The 21,692-nt window shown below is 44.0% G+C and overlaps 1 protein-coding gene across 3 annotated transcripts in view; it reads right to left on the bottom strand.

Moving 5' to 3' along the window:
* Positions 1-21,692, bottom strand: part of LOC6587767 (A disintegrin and metalloproteinase with thrombospondin motifs 9) — a 33,656-nt gene that overhangs the window by 9,029 nt on the left and 2,935 nt on the right. Inside the window, exon 1 of one of the 3 annotated variants that reach the window (XM_026984428.1) lies at positions 10,711-10,760. The exons of 1 other annotated variant lie outside the window; for it this stretch is intronic. Coding sequence is in view for 1 of the 2 variants with exons in the window: in XM_026984427.1 (XP_026840228.1) it covers positions 2,171-2,191 (21 nt within the window). In the remaining variant the exon portion in view is untranslated. Of the gene's footprint in view, positions 1-2,170; positions 2,197-10,710; positions 10,761-21,692 lie in introns of those variants that run through there. One more of the 3 variants, XM_026984427.1, reaches the window with a different exon arrangement.

Raw genomic sequence — 21,692 nt, 5'->3', positions numbered from 1 at the left:
TAGCGAATTATTTCCGCTAAATGACGAGACGAAGTATTTTACATAATTTTATGGCAGCTCTGTGAACTCTGTGACCGCCGACACATTTGTTATGCCCCTCGCCCCCCCCCTGTCAAATATTGTGGTACCATCCCAGACGATTAGACGATTTTTGTTTGCCAAAAAAGATGTATGGATCAAAGAACACTGATGATCCCGCCGGTGAGGCATGTGAGCGCATTTTTCTAAACAATTTTTTTGCGGTTTCTAGAGTAGATTAGGATTCCGTAGACCACAAATGTAGAGGAAATACTACATACATATAAACGAGATCATAATTACGGAATAAACCTTCAACTTGTCCTCCAAAATGTCAATAGTTATTGACCTCTCTGTCCGTCTTTGTCAGCGCCACCGAAAGCACCATCGAAAAATTAGCTTTTATTGAAAATTGCTCAAGATGATGCGCCATAAAATTCGAATTAACTTTAATGCTTGCGCCCGGTCCTAGAGTTGAGACCATTTTAACGACCGACCAGAAGATAATCCGCCCAGCCACAGATAGCAACACTCGGGAGAGTCACGTAATTGATCAGAACTGCCGCATTTTATACGTAATTCCAGCCATGCGTTGCCCTTATACTATATACGAGTACGGGTGTTTATGAATGAAAGCAGTGTGGGTGTGATAGCTAATCTAAAGGTTATCTATAGAGATAGCCACGGGTATGATTGCATACTTTTGCGGGCGGGTATTTCCTTTTCAAGAACTGTTTGAACTGCACGAGTGGTACACTTTTATCGGTCAAGCCACAGATCGATAGCCAGGCAAAGACTCCGCCGTATCTGCTTGGTGTGAGGCTTATCATAAATTCCATCCAGTGCTTAAATGCCTGTTCAGGCAGATTTGCAATGCAAATCGCGCATGCCGCAGATGCCCCAAAAGATATTCACGGCGCTCCTCAGGCCCAGGCTCAGGCTCTTTATGTATTTAATTAAAGAGCCGTTCTGGCGATCTCTGTTTTTATCTCTCATTGGTTAGTTATGCATGCGTTGGAAGAGCTGCTTATTAACTTGTTTCGGGGCAGCCTTATAAATATGCAAATGCAATGCGTATGGGTATGGGTCTGCGTGCCTTCTGCCTTCTGCCTTTATCAACGGCAAGTTAAGTAGCCCCTGGATTTGCCTGTGCCGTTCTTCTTTATTTTAGGGTCTTGTGTTATATTTTTGTATACACATCTTCGGATGGTTCATTTCCACTTGGCTTAATTTATTATTAAGGCGAAGTGGTTGCTGGGCTCTCTGACTAATTGACCAATTCGATGGGGCGGCAGCAACACCAACAGCAACAGCAACAGAGAAGCATCTCGGACAAACCTGTTTACACCTGACTGGGAATGGAAACAAGCAAGCGATTTGTGTGTCAGCCGATCGCTTTATATTGCCGTGTGCTATAATTTATGCCAATGGCCACAAACTCTGGCCGACACACTGTCTGCAGAGCCACGGCGTCGCTCAGTCTGTCCCCGGGAGCGTCGTGAAGGCCGCCTGGGCACGCAGCATCGAATCGAATCGACCTGGGCCCGCACTCTTCGCCGACACGAATCGTCGATTCATGTAAACCACCTTTGGCCGTCTAATTGGCTGGTTCGACGAGGTGTTAAGTGTCTGCTTCGACGACTGTGACTGCGACTGGTACTGGGACGGGGAATGCGTGCGCAGGCCACGGGCCTGGTCAGACAACGCGGCGTATGCGCAATATTCACTTAATTACACGACTAGTGGCGATGCCAGAGTGAGGCTGAGGCTGAGGCAGCAATTGTCGCTGATAATTTGTATTTAATGACTTAATTGCAACGCTGCTGGACAAAAGCAGGCGCCCTGCTCCGCATTTGGCCAACGCGCCGTATACTCAACATTTGTGTGTGTTCACTTAATGGCATGGCATTTGCGCATGCGCTCCTCGCACCACATATGGACGCGATCATAAAAATGGGGGGAACCCAACTACAAATTAACAAATTAGCAGCCACATATTTGGGATAAATCACAGGCGCACAGAATTATTCGATAGCTCGAATGCACGTCATTCGTTTTCGATTGCGGTTTGGATTTGGATTTCAACTGCAATTTGGGAGGGTGGAGGCACCCGTGGTCTCACACTTATTTATATCCTGCCGCCCATTCGAACCTTATATGCAACATGCAACATGCATTTTGCAATGCGATTTTCCAACTGCACTTTGTAGAATTTGGGGCGCGTGTGTTTCTGGCGAATGATAAATAAACTTGTAGACTTTATGGGCGTGCTTCTTGGGGCCGTTATGCATGCGCGATGCGTGACTGCCGCAAACAGAATCGAAAACCCTATTGAAGGCGCGCCAAATTGGGAATTGTCTTAAATACAACCGACCAACGGCCGACCGGTCAAGCAAACATTCGCAAACACAGGAATTAGGTGGAATCGCGCATTGGTCAGTGCCGGCCAAATTATTTGTAAATATTTTCAATTTGCAGCAGAGCATTTCAGTGGAAATGTTTTTCCCATTTGCCTTTTTGGGCGGAGAATCGCGGCGAGCGGAGTCCTTGGAAGCAGGGCAAACAGACATTGGCAAGACGAAAACAAAAACAAAACATACACACACAGAAATACAACGATAATGAAAACATGCCCATAAAATCTGTTTCTGTGTACTTCATTGGAAAAGCCAATGCCCACGGGCCCACGGGCCCCAAAATTGGGGAAAAACTCTTGTCATCCGGTGAATCCCCCACGCATTGGCGTTAGATCAGCGCCCGAATATGACCATGCTGTCATGGAACCATTCGTTTGTATACAAAATGCATTTGCAGTGCACTGTGCGCCGGATGCCGTGTATCTAAATTGAAATCAGCATTCAGCTGAAGTGCATTTATAACTTCAGTATTCCCAATTGAAAGCCATCATCGCAAATTCAATCAATTAACCTTGGCCAGAACGCACAAAATTTAATTGAAAATGGGCTAGAAAATGCATTAGACCGGGGTCGCTTGTCTGGGGCTGGCTGCTTGACTGCTTGACTGCTTGGGGTACTTGGCCGTCTGGTGGGATGGTCGCCTGGCTGGCTGGCTGGACAACGCCTCCGTCTGCCATATGTTTGCCGTAGTTCCCAGTGCCCCCCCGTGTCGAGAGGCGGCGGCTCCTCCATTTGTTTATGGCCCACGAGCCTCCAGGCCAGTGCTGCCAAATTTGATCAGAAAAAAAAGCTATTTCTTACTTGAAGAAAAAATCGGCAGCACTGCTCCCAGCACAGCACATGGCGGGCCGAAGACGTCTGGGGCCGCGCCGACCCCCAGCACAATTTCGCCGAGTTAATTATTGCGTGTTTAACCTTGAAATTAACTGGCATATATATATATATATATATGTATATATATGTGTTTGTATATTCCGATCGTTTCAAAACTATAAAATAATCAAACATTGTTTACCTTTAATTTCATAAAATTTGCACAAAAAATAAAAGAAAACAGAAAGAATTAAAAAACTGTTGCCAGCAGACCCCCAACCAGGGCACGAGTATACAGGATGGATGCAATTGAATTAAATATATAGACAATGATTCAGCGCACCTCTTTCCTGGCAGCCTGGACTCCAGCCGAAGAGGCATCGTAAAGATTTTATGCACCATTAAACTGCATCTCTGGCCATTGGATGGCGGTTTTTGTCATTCGAATTGATTGCGTTTTTTGTTTGTTTATTCTGGGTTAATTTAATACATGCCTTAATGGGTTCGCTTTTGATTTATTTGGCACACTTTTGTGAGTGGCAAGAAAAGCACACAAACACACAGCGTTTCTATGGTCATACGCTGCGTATGCGCAATTTTCAGACTCGATTTTGTATGCACTACAGCACGTACACGGGCAGTAGGCAGTGGGTTTTTGTTGTTCAAGACCGATATTATTGATTAATTAGTGAACATTGTACATGGATTGCTGAATGTGAAATTACGATATGGTGAGTGACCCCTGCCTCCGCTGGGAGTGGGGGGGGGGATGCTTCGCCGAAAAACTTGCTATGCACACACTTCCCGTCTCGAACCTTGATTCGGCGAAACGGAGCGGATCGGATCGGAGCGCATTCGGCGTGCCATTCAGCCTTATGCGTTCCCCAACACATTCTCACGTTCGATTTATTTATTGTATCTGCAGTTTTGTTGCCCACGCCGGCCGAAAACATATAAATTACAAATATTTATTCACTTTCCGACGCTTACAAAGTGTGTGCGTGTTTATTTGGACAGACCGAGTCGATGCCAGAAGGTGTGTGCGAACCGGCCACGAGCCCCCCCCCCTGCGGGTCCAACCTGCTCTGCACCTGGGGTCGCACCTTCGACTGGGGAGCAACCGTTTAATATTCTTATAAAACGCTGTAAATTAACGAAATCCCCTCAACTTTGTTGCGGGGCTGCCACTTCAAAGGCTGGCGCTTCTCCGAATCTGGGGGCTGGTGGGTGGTGGTTGGGTGGCGTGCTGCAGAGAACAGATGGCCCATGGGAGGAAACAAGGTGTGGATGGGAATGTGGATATCGATATGTCGATATATGTATATAGGGCCCTAGCAACCGGCGGAGGAATGCCTGCGGCGGAAAACAAACCATTCTTCTATTATTGTTGTTTATTTTCGATGTGGTTCGCTCAGGTTGCACATTAAAAGCAGCAGCTCTATTAATTTAAATAATAGCTGTTCCAAGTCTAAACAAACGTAATTGGCCTTTGGAATGCGGTAGGCGTAAACGCGGCGTATCAGCGAGCCCCTCCACAGATCGACTGGGGATCCTTGTCTTGTCTCAGTGTCAATGACACGACTGGAGGAGGAGGAGCAGCAGCAGCATTTGCATTGTCGTTCGTGTCATAAATATATCAAAAATCTTCTCAATCTTGCCACAATGAAAACAAATGCGCACACGGACACGGACACGTCTGGGGCATACCTGATGCGGCGCTCAACCGATCAGACGCTCAGCCTTTGTATCGGTTGGCTGCCTTGTGGCAACAATAGCATCATTGTCTTGTCTGTTTGCCGGCCGGCTGACCATGTGCTATCCTCAGACATATCTCTTCGTCGAACAAACAAACATCGTGTACCGTTTACGTACTCGTAGTTTGGGTGCTGAAAGGAAATTTGAATAAACTTGAAACGCCAACGCCATGCCACGTTCTGTTTGCTTTTTTTCTACCGATCTTATTATCATATCCTTGCACAGATGCTGCCAATACAGGGTATATCACGCTTCGGTCACCAAAGACTACGCGTTTTTTCTTAAATTTGTTTTTTGCATTGTTCTGCCTTGTACGGCATTGGGAGTGCAATTTTTTAATTGTCTCTGATTATGCGTTTGAGTTACGAGCTGCAGCTGCCACAGTCTGACATCTCAATTGAGCTATTGCCATACCCCATACCCCAGACCCCATCCATTCCCATACTCCCATTCGATACCATCATCCTTGTCGTGGCTGTTGATCGTGTAAACATGTTGTTGACTCTCTCGTTGATCGTTACGAGCATTGTGATTGGATTGAATGTTTGGTGGGGGTCTTCCCTTGCCTTGACATCGACATCGACATCGACGTTGACAATGCGCTGGCAAATTACAACTGAAGGGGTTTTATTTTGACGAAGCGAAATTGACTGTCAAGCTAATCAGAAATTCCCAATTGAATGCCAAACGAGTAGTTTGATGAATTGCATTTCCACGAAAGAATTGGAAAAACGTCAGCCAAATACGGAGGCCTCGTCCATTAACTGCAGCCAGACGAGCACGTGAGGTGCCTCGGACACGTCTTTTGGCACCTTTCGTAATATCCCGTCTCCGACTTGAGTCATTGGGCAGGGCTAGTCCATAAAGCCAATATTTTCCAAGTCTATAAACACACGCACACGTCTCTGATGAGTGAAATATTCGCGGTAATTAAATAAAAATAGTCAGACATTTATATGATTTTCCCTGTGCCACACACAGACCAAAATTCCCAGTTCTATTCGCAGGTGAATGGTCAATGGCTGATTCACACGATGGCTGGTGGGGCACTCTTTAAATATCTACGAATACCACTAGGAAATTATGAGTTGAAAAACGAGGCACACTTTGGGCAATTAAGACTTTCAGCGGGATAAAGAAAATATACCCTCAGGTGAGAGCAATGCCATTTATTTTAAATGCTGGCATTGCGGGGAGGCGTTCAAAGTACAATGAAGAGGGATCTGAGCAGAGAAATAAAAAGCTATGTGGAATCTGCCCATGGGCCCCCCATTAGCATCGATCGGTTATGTTTCGCTGGGGAATTTTGCTATGATTTTATGCGAATTTTATGAAGTGCCTGGTTTATATCCAGCCAACTGGCGAGCATTCCAAGAGCGTGCCAAGGATCTTGTCAGTGCTCAGTGCTCTCAGAATGTGGATTTGTCTGTCTGTCTGTCAAAGGTGGGGTTGGGGGCGCGGTCCCTCGTCATTGTCAGTGTCACTGTCGCCGCACTGCACTTTTCATTGGCGTGGAATGGCGCCACATCAATCATCGCATTAAGGAAACATTAAAACATTAAAAGTATCAATCTTCGGCTTATTCTGAGGAAGATTCCCCGAGCTGTATCGATTTCGTTGCTGGTCAATTGGTTGGGCACCCTTGGCATTCCTCCTGAGTAAGCATATCTGTGGGAATTTCGTCGGCCAGCACTAGAATGCTCTTCCATGGAAAAAGACCAACTCGACTTTGGGTTGTATTCGGTTCCGGCGAAGCCCAGCCACTCAATGGGGACACCAGGGAGGCAGATGTGTAATCCGAAGAACATGTGACACTGGCAGAGTGCAGAGCAGGCTTCGAACAATGCGGAAAAGCTTTTGAGAAACCTTCGGACGGTTTCATTTTTTCTAATTATTGTCATTTTTTGTTTTTGTTTTATTTTATGTGCAACGTTCATTTCAGAGCACTATTCTCTTTGTCTCCGTCTCTGTCTGGGGATGGGGCTGGGTCTGTGGCTGGGTCTGGTGCTGGGCGAGTTTGTCTGGCCGTCTGTCAATTAACCTCAACGCTTTGCGTTGATACTGTAATTTATGGCTTTTTAATCGCTGAAAATTTGCATGAACATATGCTCGAGCCTGCTCTGCTCGTATTTCAGTCTGCCAGTCGCCAGCGGTTCATTAGCAGGCCCTCCTGCTCCTCCTCCACTCAGGTCCATGAAGTGCATGCTAAAAAGAGCAATTCATTCAGATTTCGAGCAGAGACAGAGAGAGAGACGGATGAGAGTCAGCCTGCGTCTGCATTTTATAAATTATTCATTACAAGGCAGTCGCCGCAGAGCAGAGTCTTTCGAGGCGCAGACATTTTGTATCTGTCGGATACGTCGGATCCTCGTTGACGGCTGATGGTTAATGGTTGACGCACGTCACTGACCCAACTGCATTTGTGAATTTGATTTTCGTCTCTCCGTCGATTCCCCGAAACAATGGCAACGGGACATATGAATCAGCCGGCATAAGCATTTCTTTATGCTTTGGTATACATATGTGTGTGTGTGTGTATGTATGTGTGTGTCGGGCATATCAAAATTATTTTGTCGGGGGGTCAGTGCACTCTGCGAAACGCGACAAGTATTTATTGTTTTGAATCAAGATGGGGAACTGAGAACTGGCATTAGGGACTGGGAAATACTCCTGGCCCATCGCTCTCGGCTCCTAATTAAACGAGCAATTAATACGCGCCTTAATCGCATTTGCCACGGCTCGTGGCGATACACTCAAGTTCGAGTTCGCACTCGGTTCGAGTTCGAGTTCGGGTTCGGGTTCAGCCAAGTGCGGTATTTGCATAGCCAGTGCTAGCGATAGATAGGTCTATTGTTATACCCAGTACTCGAAGAGCACAGGGGTATGCTCGCATGCCTTAAATACTTGAAATATCGAAAGAGCCACATAATTATTGAGAATATTTCTGTGATTCCCCCGCTGTGGTATCCACAATTTTAAAGATATAGCACCGCAGGGGCTATCATTATAATAAATTATAATCAGAATGATGAAATTTCATATTTTGCATTAAATAATTCTCAATTCATTTCTGTTATAATTAAAATATCGATAGATACCGGGTATCCTTAAGTCGTCAGATCGTCTAGATCGTTCTAGAGCGTTGCCTGTGTTGCCTGTGTGGCCATTGCCGTTGCCACCCAACTTGACCGACATCATTAATCTTAATGATACGAAAGTTGCGACTGATTAATTTGTTCGATAATTAAAATTGATTGGTCTGCCCTGCAAGGGGGGGGTGGCGAGGTGGCGAGGTGGCAGCCTTTCCACATAACAAATGATCTTTACAGTAAACGGAAGCAACAATGGCCCGCAAAAGGAAGCGCAATCGCAACGCGTGCGGCCCGGTGCCCCAAACAAAAGAAAGAGCAACAAAACAAAGGCAAAATTAACCAAAAAACAAAAAAAATAAATAAGAAAAACACGAACAGCAAGTAATCATACGAATGTTATATAAATGTTAAACGAGAGTTATGAGAATTTCAGCGTGTTTTGCTGTCGTGCAACTTCCGACACGTTTTCTTTCTTCGTGTTTTGCATATGCGTCAACAGTCAACCTGGTCTGTCAGCGGAGAGATTTACATATCTATTAACGGTTTCCATAATGACTGGCCAAGCAGTGCAGCTAACGGAAGGTCGAGTGGTGACCCCTTCTCGTATGGTAGCCCACTAATGCATTATGCTAATGCAAATACACATCATCTTAATATTTTAACACCCCCCACTTAGCTGTGAGCACATTTTCCGCTATTTATTTACGGTTCAGAGATATTTAGCAAAGAAATTAACGCCATTTTATCCTACACATTTATTCAGTTGCCGCCGGCTGTTCTCCAAATTCCAATCGCTCGAAATAGTGTCACAAGCGTCTTAGAAATACAAGAAATATATGCCTCTGTATCTGTATCTGTATCTGTCTCAGTATCTGGCTGTGTAAGGATGTCTAGTCGCAGCTAATAAATCCATCAGACAACATTTTCCCGGCCAGACAGAGGCACGGCACGGCACGGCACGGCACTCAGCTCTCGACCCCCACATGTGCCACAGTTATTATTTTAGTGTTTCGTTTGTATTTATTTTTATTTTTTTATTTTTACATATTTAATATCATGTTCTGTTCTTCTTTTTTTGTGCTTTATTTATTGTCAAATTGCTGGTATATATATTTATAATTTTTTTGTTTATGCCTTGCATATATCACAATTTTTATTGCAATTTTACTTGTAGTTTTTTTGGCTTTCGCTTGGTTTCTTTTGCTTTTTTGGTAAATTAATTAAACAATTTTATTGTTTCCTCGTTGTTGCTACTCTGAATATATTATATCATAGTTTTTATGGCCGACAATCGTCCGTTCGACTCGCTGCACACACGAGTTCATCTCAAACAAATACTCGTATATCAAAATTCTGACACGCTTCTGTCTGCTCAAAAAGTTAAAAAAAAAACCCAATGGTAAGTGCACAAAAAGGAAAGTGAAATAAATACAACAAAAAACGGCTAGAGTAAATAAAGATTAAAGCTATTTTGGGACCCGGCACCGGCAACGGCATCCTCGATTGCTCTCTTTTCGATACACGGGTTTTCGAGCATTTCATATAAAGACATAATCGATATATACTCTTCATATGCAAGAGGGCCAAACTCCTTTGAGAATACACCTTTATGACTCTTCCTGATATTCATATCTTTCATAAGAACCATCATCGAATCACTGGTATATCATCTGGTTACCCAAATAATTTTCTATCCGCAAGGGTATGTATTGCTCGGCCTTTCTTTTTGCTGTTCTTTTTTGGCGCGTTGTTGCTTTTGGAAATTTTATTTTCCCATAAATCTAACCTCAAAGCTTCTCTCACTCATCATTTGTCTAAACTTTTTTTTAGCCCAATTTCTGGGCTTTTTTTTTTTTTTGTTTATTTGCTCAAGGTTCTCTACACGCACATTTCTCTTGTGTTTTGTTTGGTTTCGCGGACCAAAAATATTAACTAATTATTTTCATTTAGCTTTCTCGATTTTCCTTCGAGCAGAACGTTGCCGGGTGTACTATTTTTAGTAAAGGGCATGTTTACTTAATTCTCGATTTGTATAGAATTTCGATTCGAGCGCCGCTGAAATGTGTGAAAGTTTTGCATAAACAATTCAGTTCGATTTGTTTCAATCGTGTAAAATATTCATTAAAAATAGATTTCTTAAACTACTTAGTAGTCGGGGCAAAATCCAAAATAATGGGCAAATATTTTAACCTCTGGAATTTGGCGATTAATATAAGCAATTGCCTCAAGTGGTTTTTTTCCTCTAAGCAGCAGAAGGAGACCATCAACAGTACTATATGGAAGTATTGAAGGGCAACACATGAGTACCCCAACCAATAACCATAATACTCTAACGATATCCTACCGATCCCGATATAATCTACCCTACCGATCGACAAGAAGAAAGAACAGACGTTAAAGAAGGAAATTAATAAAACTAAAACACAGGAGGTATATATTTCTTTGGCCCCAACATGTATCCATCGATCCAATAGATCTAATTTTGGTGTCTTGATATATCCCATAAAATATGTATTAAATTATTAATTGTGATTTAATATTATTAGCTGTTGTGGTAGGTCCTTTTCTTAAATTATTAATACATATATGTCCCTTAACAGATCCCATATATTCACCTCTCGTAAATGACAGCCGTGAGCACTTTTATCTGCACAAACTATACCCAATTTTCTCAGATCAAATGAAGAAAAATATTCGAAAATTCACCGGTCGCCGTTGAGTAATTTGTGTATATGACATTTATCCCATCAAAAAGAACTTATGCAATTTTATTCGAATTTATATGTGAATTTTGTTTGCATTTCCGCTGCACTTCTTATGCTATTTTCATTTAATCCTATACGATTTTTGATATTTCTAGTTTTCGCTCAGTACTCGACGATCCCGACGTAAAATCCCGCGAATATTCGTTCGGTTGGTTTCGCTTCTTGTGCAGATCTTGTGCGAAATTCGAAAGCATACTGATCGCATATTCTCGGCCAACATACAAATTTCCCGATCTAATCCCAAGTTCTCACGCTCACGCGGCATTTGTAAACAATCTAAGAGAAAAGCTGGCTATCATCTAGCCGAAAGTTGCTACTCTCTTGGAAATAATTTTAGAATTTACTTTTCATATATTTTTTTGCCAGCACAGTCAGACGTATACCTCCATTTGCTCGCTCTCTCTCTCTAATATGCTTTCTATTTGATTTTTTCTATTTGCATTTCTTCTGGGCGTTCTGTGCCAAGAACTAATAATATCGCACTTCTCGATTGCAACCATCTGCAACGGATTGTGACAATCTGATAAATGCAGTGCAAATGCTTGCAAAAATATCTCTGTAGAAGAAGAATCCCAGCAATTCTGGCGCCCAATGGGCCTCGTCTCGCACTTGACCGTAGGCGCCACCGGAAAAGTATATTTCTTCAAGTGTCTGGCTCAAGCAGAACTCTGGCCCTGACACAAGCCAAGAGCAGTTCCGCCAAGGAGTGCCTGCCTGGCCCAACCGTCCTCGATGGGGGGTTTGGTTTTGGCTCATTGAGTCGATGCTCTGCCCTGCCCTATTCGCACGAATTTATGACCAAATAAAAACGGAACGCCTCTGCCCCAGTCTCGGAGACTTTTCTGAAAATTGTCGTCGGTCTATCTTCGGTTCGTGTATGTATGGCTTTTTTTTTGGCTCTAATTGCCAAAAGTCTATGACATACTCTCGTGCCTCGCCCGCGCGAGGCTGTGACATAAGGCAATAATTCTGCAATCCGCTCGACATGTGGGTGCGTTGATCTCTGGCGGTTATACGGGTACGGGTACGGGCACGGGTATTTTTGGACCACTGACTTTTGTCTTTGGTTTCCAGGAAGTATGCAATTTATTATGCAAACGGCAAACTCTACGCTGGCTCTGGCTCTATTCAGTCTTGCGGCTATTTGCACTTTAATTAACTCTAATTTATGATATTGTCCCTGAATCAGTGACATTAATGCGATATATATAAATGTATATCTATTGTTTATTGAGCGATTAAACTTGCTCAACCGGCAATTCAATTTTCTGTGTATTTCGGCAACTCAAAAGTGAGATGATGGTTCGTTCTGAGAGTCTCTGGCGGATCCTATCAGACGCCCCAATAAAAGAGCTCTCAAACGATCGTTTGTCTTCAATGATTTCCTAATTAGCGGCATATAAAATCATAATTGGGTCGTAATAGTGCTGCAACGACTTACTGAATGCGAAAACAAGGCAATAACACTATGCTGCGCACTTTCAGAGCATATTTTACAATCACAGCACTCTTTTATGGCACACCGATTGAGGTCGAAGCAGTCCAAGAGTGACAGTCCACACTGGACCACTATAAAGCAAACTTTAAGTACTTCTGCAGGTGGATTCATAAATAAAACGGAATACCTTTACGATCTCCAGGATAGCCATGGGCGGACCGGGCTTCAACGGCTCTCTGTCCAGTGGAAAGTCCCCTGAAGATGTCGACATCTTTCTGTTTATTTTGCGTTTATTTTTCGCTTTCATTGAGTTTTCACTGCACTTGGGAGAGCCGATGAACAAACACTGAGCCGTCGCGCAGACGCAACGCCAACATGCAATTTCCGCTTGGATGCAGGCCAAGAGGCATGAAGGGGGAACGGCAAGATCACACTAAGGTCTCCTCACGCGACGAGGGCCCAAAAAAGGAGCAGGCCAGGCCAGGCCAGGCCCGTGCATCGGGCCGCGAACAGCGGGTTCACTAAACTGTTGCACTGCTGCGCCTGCGCGCGATTTGTAATGCGTTCAAGCGGGGCCAAGCCTCGGCACAAATTGGGCACAGCCATAAACAGAGAAGCAGATTGGATCCAGAGGAATCCTTTGGCTTTTGCTTTGCATACAATACGATGCGGTGCGGTGCGGTGCGGTGCGGTGCGGTGCGTCCGCGTTGTAGGAGCAGGCAAATATGATCGGATCTGCGTCACGCAAGCGACTGAAAGATCACTTGACGCTGGAGTTGGTCGGATGCTGATGGTAAATCTGCTGCTGCTGCTGTTGCTGCTGCTGCTGCTGACTGGCTGGCAACAGCTGCGCCCAAGAGAACAGCAGCAAAAGCTACAACAGCAACATTGCCACATTGCCACATGTACGACGCCAGACAAGGAAAAGGAAGGGCGCTGTCGCGCAGCCCCAATCTGCACCAACAGGCGTCGATTTTTTGGATGCTGTGTATATAATACCCTAATGAATTATGATTACAATTTAATGAAAAATGGGCTGAAATAATTACTGTGTCCATGATATTCATATGTATGTCTTGGGGTCTGATTGGAGAGCTTTCCGACAGAGAACAGACAGCATTCGGTGCTCTTAATTACAACAACTGTACAAACACTAATGAGAACAATCCCCAGTTAAAGCAAAGGCCCAGCATGCCACAGTATTTACATACCCCATATCCCCACATGAGACGCCGGCCCTTCCAACTTATGAATATGCGAAAACCGAGAAAACACCAACAAAATGTACGAGTAATCATCAGAAATGAAATAAGTGGGGCCCTGGAGAGCTAACAACATACACGACATTCTTGCCTTTGTCCAAAGAGGTATTTGCGAACCCTTTTCTCTTTGGCTTGAAGGCCCTTTTCTGGGTACTTATTAACGCTTCATTAAATTTCCGTTTGCGCCCACAAAAGCAGATTCGAACCGACAGCCAAGAGGCTGAGGCTGGGGCTGAGGCCGAAGACGAGTACGAGGCAAAAGCTGAGATTACTTTTATGTAAAACTGGTTTGCCCGAAACCCAGGCGATAAGACGGGTTCCCCTGAGAGAGCACGCATGGCCCCCAAGATAAGATCTAAGTTAATTGAGCCGGGCAAGTGCCCTACACGAAAAGTCGAGCCAAAAAACTTTGAACCGGAACTGTCTAACGATAGGAACGTTGGCAAATTGTTTCGCGCCTAGCGAAAGGATCAGATAAGTCCCCCACATCACTAATGGTGAACCCCAATCTATGGCTGGTCGAGAACTTCTTAACTGATCTTTCGGCAGGTACGATCTCAGGTAGGGTATGCTCTGGTTCGGTACAGCACCACATAGTGTGATCTCGTTCGTTGGAGCATCTGTGAAAAGCCTTTTGTCGCGTAAAGAACGTTTCTCAAAAGAAATCAACAAAATATAAACCATAAAAATTAATAAATTTTTGGTATTATTTTATTACGCACCAGAAACAACACCACCAAAGACAATTGAACCGAAAAACAAAACTCGCCAGAGTTCATGGCGATGGCAGTTGTCAGTGGAGGAGGTGGAGGAGGAGAAGGAGGCCCATTCAAAGCCGGGTCTCCGTTGGGGGGGGGGGCTTTGCTTTGGTTTCTTGAGCTTGGATCGCTGGTGTGCTGTTCAATCCATCAAAAGAGATTATATTTATTAACTAGGCAAGCGGCCGGCAACAAGACCGGGACGATTGGACGACCGGGACCGGGCCTGTCGATGGCGTCGATGATGGCCACTGTACTGCTGGAATTTCTTAATTTTTTTGACAGTTCTCATCAAAATGTGTTGAAATTGCTATTATTATCTGTATTGTGTATTGTGTGGCATAGGGAATTTTTACAAGAATCATCTAACAGCTTGACGCGGGCATGACATGACACAATTCGCAGTATTCGCATCCGAAAGATCTGTGGACTCCATTCAAATGCCGTTTTTATATTTGACAATTAGACGCCATCAAAACTAATGTCTGCCCTCTGTAATTCGCTCGGAATCTGCCAAGCATCTGTTCGAAAAGTCATCGCCTAAAACACTTGACATTCAAAATATGAAAGTATCTTGGGATCGCGTTAACCTTGTGGCCGAGACTACACTTACATATGTATATACGTGTGTGTATATGTACGATTGAATACAGATTCCTGCAGCTGTCGGATATGCCGGGGCAATTAGTTTATTTTCGCTTTGACATGTTTACAAGAGCCAACAAACAGTTGGTCTAGACCAATAATTACCGCTCTTTGGCCCAAATGGTTTCTCTCAGGCACCCAGGGACGAGGCGATGCGTAAAAAACAATCTTCGCACCCCATCCCCAAAACGATTTGTAAATACAATGGAAAGGGCAAAAATCTGTACAGCTTCCGGGAGACAAGAGGGCCTTCCCCAGGCCTTTGTTTCCACAAAGGAGGAAATGTGCTTTGTTAAAACTATACGCATAATGTTTTATTAATGGCTGAAATTTGAGCACGACAATGTTGGTGGAACTTAATTTTAATTGTACGCCGTTTAGTACAAAAAAGGAGCGAACGGCATGCTCTTCATGCGAATTTGGCGCATCGCTTGGGATTAATGGAACCACTTGAGCTCTATTTTAAATCAGTACCGAGTATAGCCGGTCCGTGGGTTGTGGGCCCCGCAAGTGGGCTAACCAGTGCAGTCGAAGGCTTTCGATTTTATTATGGCCTGTAGAGGGCAGCAAATATGGCGATTTATACGCATAAATTAATATTTATGATCGGAATTATTCAGTTTTTCAGTTTTGTATTCTATTTGGTTGCCTAACGAGATCCACTCGAGGTTGATGTACTTGAGCGGCAGTCTGTGTACTCTCTTGTGTTGGCTAAGCAAAGCAGACCCACATAGCCACATAGACGATGTTTTCTTAGTGGGTAGCTCTGCTCCTCCGTCCTAATCAAAAGGTGTGCCACACTCTGTATGTGCATTGCTCTCGACGACGCACATCTGCCACATCGGAGCCAAGCTTCCACCACACCACGATCGTATCGTTGATCGTTGATCGTCGATCGTCGATCACCAGGGGCCATAAGTTGCGAAATCAATGGCTTGTACTATCCATACAAATGTATTTTTTACGGGCATTGTCTATCGATTTGCATTGTGTCCCCCTGTTTTACGGCGTTCATTAACCGCGCGTATTTATGACCCCCAATTGGAGACCACCACACGTTCTTATTCTAGTTTCCTAGAGGTCTGCCATCAATCTACTGGCGATCGATTCAATTGTCACGATCGGGCATGACAAATTGAACAAGAGTTCATTTGTGGAGGGACCCACACAAAAGGCAAAGACTTTGGGGCCCCGAACAAGTTTGGCTTTTTTTTCTTTTTTGCGGATACCTTTAATTCTGGCGCCCAGAGCATACGGTTTGACCCAATTTCCTTGACACATGCCTGGCAGGTTTACAAACAAAAACTGTTACGGTTCCAATAATTAATTCTGTTACTCTCTGCGGTACGGCGGGGCGTTGGCAGCTCTCAATTTTTGGCCGGCTGGCCGGCTGTCTCTTTCCCGCCAATTGTCGATTTCATTAGGCCATAATTGAGTTTAGTTGTCAGTTTGTCAGTGAGCCCATAAACACGAACCAGGCGCCCTGGGGGCAAACCTGGACAAACCCTGGCAACAGCCCACAGTTCTCTGGCCCGAAAGAGCAACGCCAGCTTGCGGCCACGTTCATTGAGATTGAAACTGGGATCTAACATAAAGACCAAGAAGACTGAGAAGTTCCCACGCCTCAAATTGTTCACGCACGCCTCAATATTCGAAATATCATCATATCAGCCTTAGACTTTCGCCTTCTGGCCAGCGCCTCTGGGCACTCTGGGTGTATCGACTGGCGGCCAGCAGGCTCTAATTTATGGATTCCATAATATTTATGAAGAACAGATGCGTTGGCAAGTGGGCAGCGGGCAGCGGGCATAATCATAATCATAATAAACACATCCAAAACGGGGGCCAGCACGTGTGTGCCTCTGTTTTGGGCTGACTTTTGCTTTGGTAATGACCCAAATTTCATTGCTGTGCGCTAAATACGCCTAATGGTCGTTTAATTATTGTACGACAGACAGCGACAGCGACAGCCGTTGCCGTCGCCGCACCAGCCGCAACATAAATACAACTAATTGTACAATAACAAGGCAAGGAGCCCCCTCAAACGAGGGTATATACATATATATATCTGCTAAATGAGATGCCTATGCTGGAAATCATGTACGATCGGCAGCGCCATCTAACGGTACGGATCGGATTGGCAGCTCTTTTTGGCCATCATTTGGAGTCGGCTGCCAACAAACAACAAACAACACAAAAAAAAGACAGTTGAAGTTGCTGTCGATGCTGTCGGCGAACATAGTAATTTGTGTTTATATTGTTTAGCAATTGACACGCCTGCTTTACTTGCCTGCCCCGAAATTTGTGGCAATTGTCTGGAGTGGCATGGAGTCGAGTGCTAAAATTAATAAGAGTGCTTAGGCTGTTTCCGAGTGTGGAGTATTATTCGATTTTTGACACTTTTCGACGCGCTATCTTCACGGACTGTGCCTGATGCCTGAAGGCAATGAAGGCAACGGCTTTGTCCAGCGGCCAACGCCAACGAATCGCGCCCATGGAAACCGACAGGCAGCCATAGTATTTGTATATAGTACGAGTCCGAGGGATATACCAGCCATTTATTTTAATCTACAATTGATTTCCCATGCCACCGTCGAAAGGCTATTTGGAGTCGAGATGGGAAGGGGGGGGGGGCAGTGCTCATGTTTCGACTTGCGTAAACGGAATTTCATGTTTCATTTATTTGTGCATTTTATATACAATTTTAAACGCACACCAGCACTCGTATATTTTTAAAATAATTTATTCTCGTGCACTTGCGTAAATAATAAATAAAACAGTCCAAGATCGTGCCTGTTAAATGTACAATTGTTGAAAACAGGGCCTTCAGCGCCGGCAATTAATCAATATTTCTTCTTCGAAAAATACATACATATGGACAAAAATGTTCTATGGCAGTCCCGAAGGAGTTGCACAATTTTTCGAATACAAAATTCAAAATTATTCTTATCAAAATAAAAGTCATGGGACCAGACGAAAATAGAAATACAAATAGGTTTTTTTTTTTATTAATTTGTTGCTAGTGTCATAAAACTAAATAAAAAGTGTGTTTGTCTTCCATCGGAACAGCTGAGCCCGGGTCCCAAAAACGCCGGCAAACGTGCCGGAGAGACTCGGAGAGCCCGGACAGATAAGGCCCATAGAACGAGTACGAGTACGAGAGTACGGCGCTTGTTGCTATCAGCATTAATTAGCGTAGCTTCGCAGATCGTTTGCAGATCAGATCGATCGTACACAGACCAGGTCTCCCCGTAGGTATATGTACATATATAGTACTTGTTCACTTGTTCAGACGCCGTGTAAGCAGAAGTTTGTTTATTTTCTTGCTAAACATTTGGGTAAATATCAACTCTTCCATGACGTGCAGTTTTGTCAATGCAAATTAACATCCATCTATCCATCTATTTATCATCTGACAGCTGATCGGGTGTAGGCCTCGGCTAGGGCTCTGAAGAACCTGTGCTGCCGCCTAGGGATCGGACACGCGTGTGGTCCTAGGTCTAGGCAAGATATATTGCGCTCGTGAGAACTTCATAGAACCATAAAAGATACAGCTGCCGACTGAAAGATACCCTTAGAGCTATCTAGTCTCTTAGTTGATCTCTCGCTCTCCGCGACCCAACATACCCTAGCAGCCAGCACATCACTGGGTATCACAAATCGGATACAAATATTCAAAGGCGGAAATATATTTAACCAAAGCGAGGAGAGAAATGTAAATAAATAATAAATAAAACAGGTCGATTTATTAATGACTTTAAATTGATTTTGCATGCAAATTTTCGGTTCGGTTTTTGTTTCTAGTTGCCGCTCAGTTGTCGAAGCCCCTCGGCAGATATTCGATTTCACCACGGACCGGAGGGCGTGTGGCCATAATGCGATTAGATGTTGTATTTATAGATGTCAGGTATGTCTTGGTATCTTGGGCTTCCCAGAAGAACGGGGGCTTGGAGGCTGGTGTTGAATTCGGAGAAGGTCCGGATGGGCCAGGACTACTAGCCGTATGCTTGATGTGCAATCAAAATGGCATCAATTGTCTCATAAATCATGCCACCCGAATGTATAAATTGCACCCCGCATAGTAACCGCAAGGCCTCGTCTAATTCCTGGGAATCGAAACAAAGGCAAAGCCAAAGCCAAAGCCAATCCGCACTCCTTCAAATAAAGGAACAAAATCATGCCATTAAGAAGGTTTCTTCTTTTTATGTTTTATTTTTTTGTTTTATTCAGATTTCGAACTGCGTTCGGCTTATGGAACTGCTGCACCGCACCCATTCGAGTTCGATGATAAAGTGATGATGCCCCAAGGTTCCGAAATTGCTTTCAAATAGATTCCAAGCCCCGAGAAACCACTTTTGACTTCTGAATTCAGGCAAAAGAGTTTAGCATATGAATAAAGACGCACCGCATCGCCCCGCCCCGTCCCGTCCCGTCCCCAAAAGATCCCACCATCGGATCCCCAATTTATATGCAAAGCGACAATGTGTGGAGATAATGCCTGCCCTGCTGCGATGATCCAGCATTTGCCATGGCGATGGGATGGGAATGAGAGTGATGATGCCACCATCATATCATTCGAGAGGGCGAAATAATTAAACGAGTATCGTAAAGCTAAAATATAATGGATTTATGTAAAGTTATGTTACACGCTCTGGCTGGAAATGGACACAGATGCGATAAGCCGGCTCACAACAAATGGCAGCAAATAAATAAAAAATCATTAACAGAGTCGGTTGTCTGTCCTATTATGGTCGGACCACAGACTAAACACCGAATAAAGCATTGAGATAGGCCCAAACAGAATCGAGCTGAAAAGAAACCAGCTTAGGGGCGGTTCTGCCTTTTGATGTAAGCCCACAAATCAGTTAAACAAATTTTTATTAACCAAAAAAAAAAGGAAACCCAAAAACAACTCAAATAATTTGCCGCAAAATTCATTCACGACCTGTGACCAGAAAAAGATACAAAAGAAACAACCGAATGTGAAGAAAAATTGGAGATATAATTATTAAAGGTGTTTTCGCCTTGAGTGGCCCGGCCTGTCCCGGGATGGACATTGGTCACCAATTATGCTAATACCTTGCCGAAAATGTCTGCCTAAAATCCATATTTAAATTATTAACACAGAAACCGCGGCTAAGCGAGTTCCCCATTCGGTTTTCGAATACCAACTGCCGGCCAGATTGAACATGTTCAACATTAATCTTGACTGATAAATTAAAAAAGAATTAATTAAAATGAGCAATCACTTCGGGCCAAGTCGTGTCGTGTCTGGTTAGCTTTGATGATCGTTACCTATACTCTATCGAAAAAGGAATACTTTACAGATCATTACCAGATCAGACCTTTCAGGCCTTACACCTAGAATAAACCTAGAAAAATTCTCTTAGAGAGCATCTGAAGTTCGTCTGCTTTCTTTCGTTTTTTCTTCATATATTTCTTAAATATTTTTTCCCCATTTTGACAGTTTTCTTAAGCTAGAAAATGAGTAGTTGAGTCTTTGGTTCTTTCGAAGCACGTGGGTGGCTCGCGACGGGGCGGGGCGGCAGATGCGGGCCTTCAGAGAATTGTCTTGTATGCAGATCACGTAAATATATTTTGACAAAAAAAATATATATAAATTAAAACGAAAAAAAACAAAAGCCAATTTTGAGAGCGCTCCAGCAGCACAACACCCTAAAGTCACGCCCCGGCATCACACTTCCATTTATTTAGGTTTATTTTTGGACTTTTTTTACTTGAAATTATATTGCGGTTACAGACAAGAGTTATTTGTCACCCCCCCGCCCTCGGCCCGCCGGGGGGGGGCGCGCCCTTCTCATTTGCATACAAATGGGCATACGAAAACCCATTGTATCGCAAAGTATCGTAACCATCGCGATGGAGTGCGGAGAGCCGACCAGAATACTTATTTCACGATCATTTTTCGGGCAGGGTTCATCACAGGGTGGGGACACAGAATCCCCTACGAATCGGACAACACCCACATATGGCACGGTCTTGGGGGGAGGAGGGGTTCTCGACAAATGTTCAATTTCAGTCTTGTCTTGTGTAGACTTCGTTTTCGTTTTGGATTCGTTTTCTTTTCATTTCTTCGTCTCTTTTGTAATGTCAATGAACGCTAAAAATTTTCTTCATTTTTATTTAAAGTAGACGAAATAAATTGAAGACATGGGGACAGCGAAACACGCGCAAGACAACGACGGACGTCTCAAAAAAAATAAAAAACAAGAAAATAATATTCAAATTCTACATATTGTGCACATTTCATTGGTGAAATACAAATCGGACAGCCCCTAATACCATGTACCCGTACAATCCTCTTACTTACAGCAAGTATCCCGTGGCGACCCAAAGCGCCACATAAAAAATGGGAAAATCTATTTTCGAAACGAAACGAAACAAAAAAAAAAACAAACAAAATATATTGTCTCAATTTTTTTCTATCTCAGAGATGTACGCGCCGTGCCATATAGACAGTCTATCGGCAGCTGTCAGCGGTCCCATCCCCATCCCCCTCTGGATCGCCTGGCATCCCATGGGGGTTACGTTTCACATGGCCATGGCAGCGAATCGTTATCAGTTCGGGGCGAGCTTACAGCTCCCCGACTTCCTAATACGCACCCAACCCCAACATTATTTATTCATGAACTCCTACGTACCGTGCATTTGTTCGTGTTTTTTGCGACACTTTGCACTGTCCCCCGCTCCAAGCGAACGTTGATAAAA

This window comes from Drosophila persimilis, unplaced genomic scaffold (assembly GCF_003286085.1).
Source record: "Drosophila persimilis strain 14011-0111.01,24,50 unplaced genomic scaffold, DperRS2 tig00000000-arrow-pilon, whole genome shotgun sequence".
In the NCBI taxonomy this organism is placed as follows: domain Eukaryota; kingdom Metazoa; phylum Arthropoda; class Insecta; order Diptera; family Drosophilidae; genus Drosophila; species Drosophila persimilis.
Note: the sequence above shows the minus strand (reverse complement) of the source record. Positions and strands in the feature narration are given on the sequence as shown.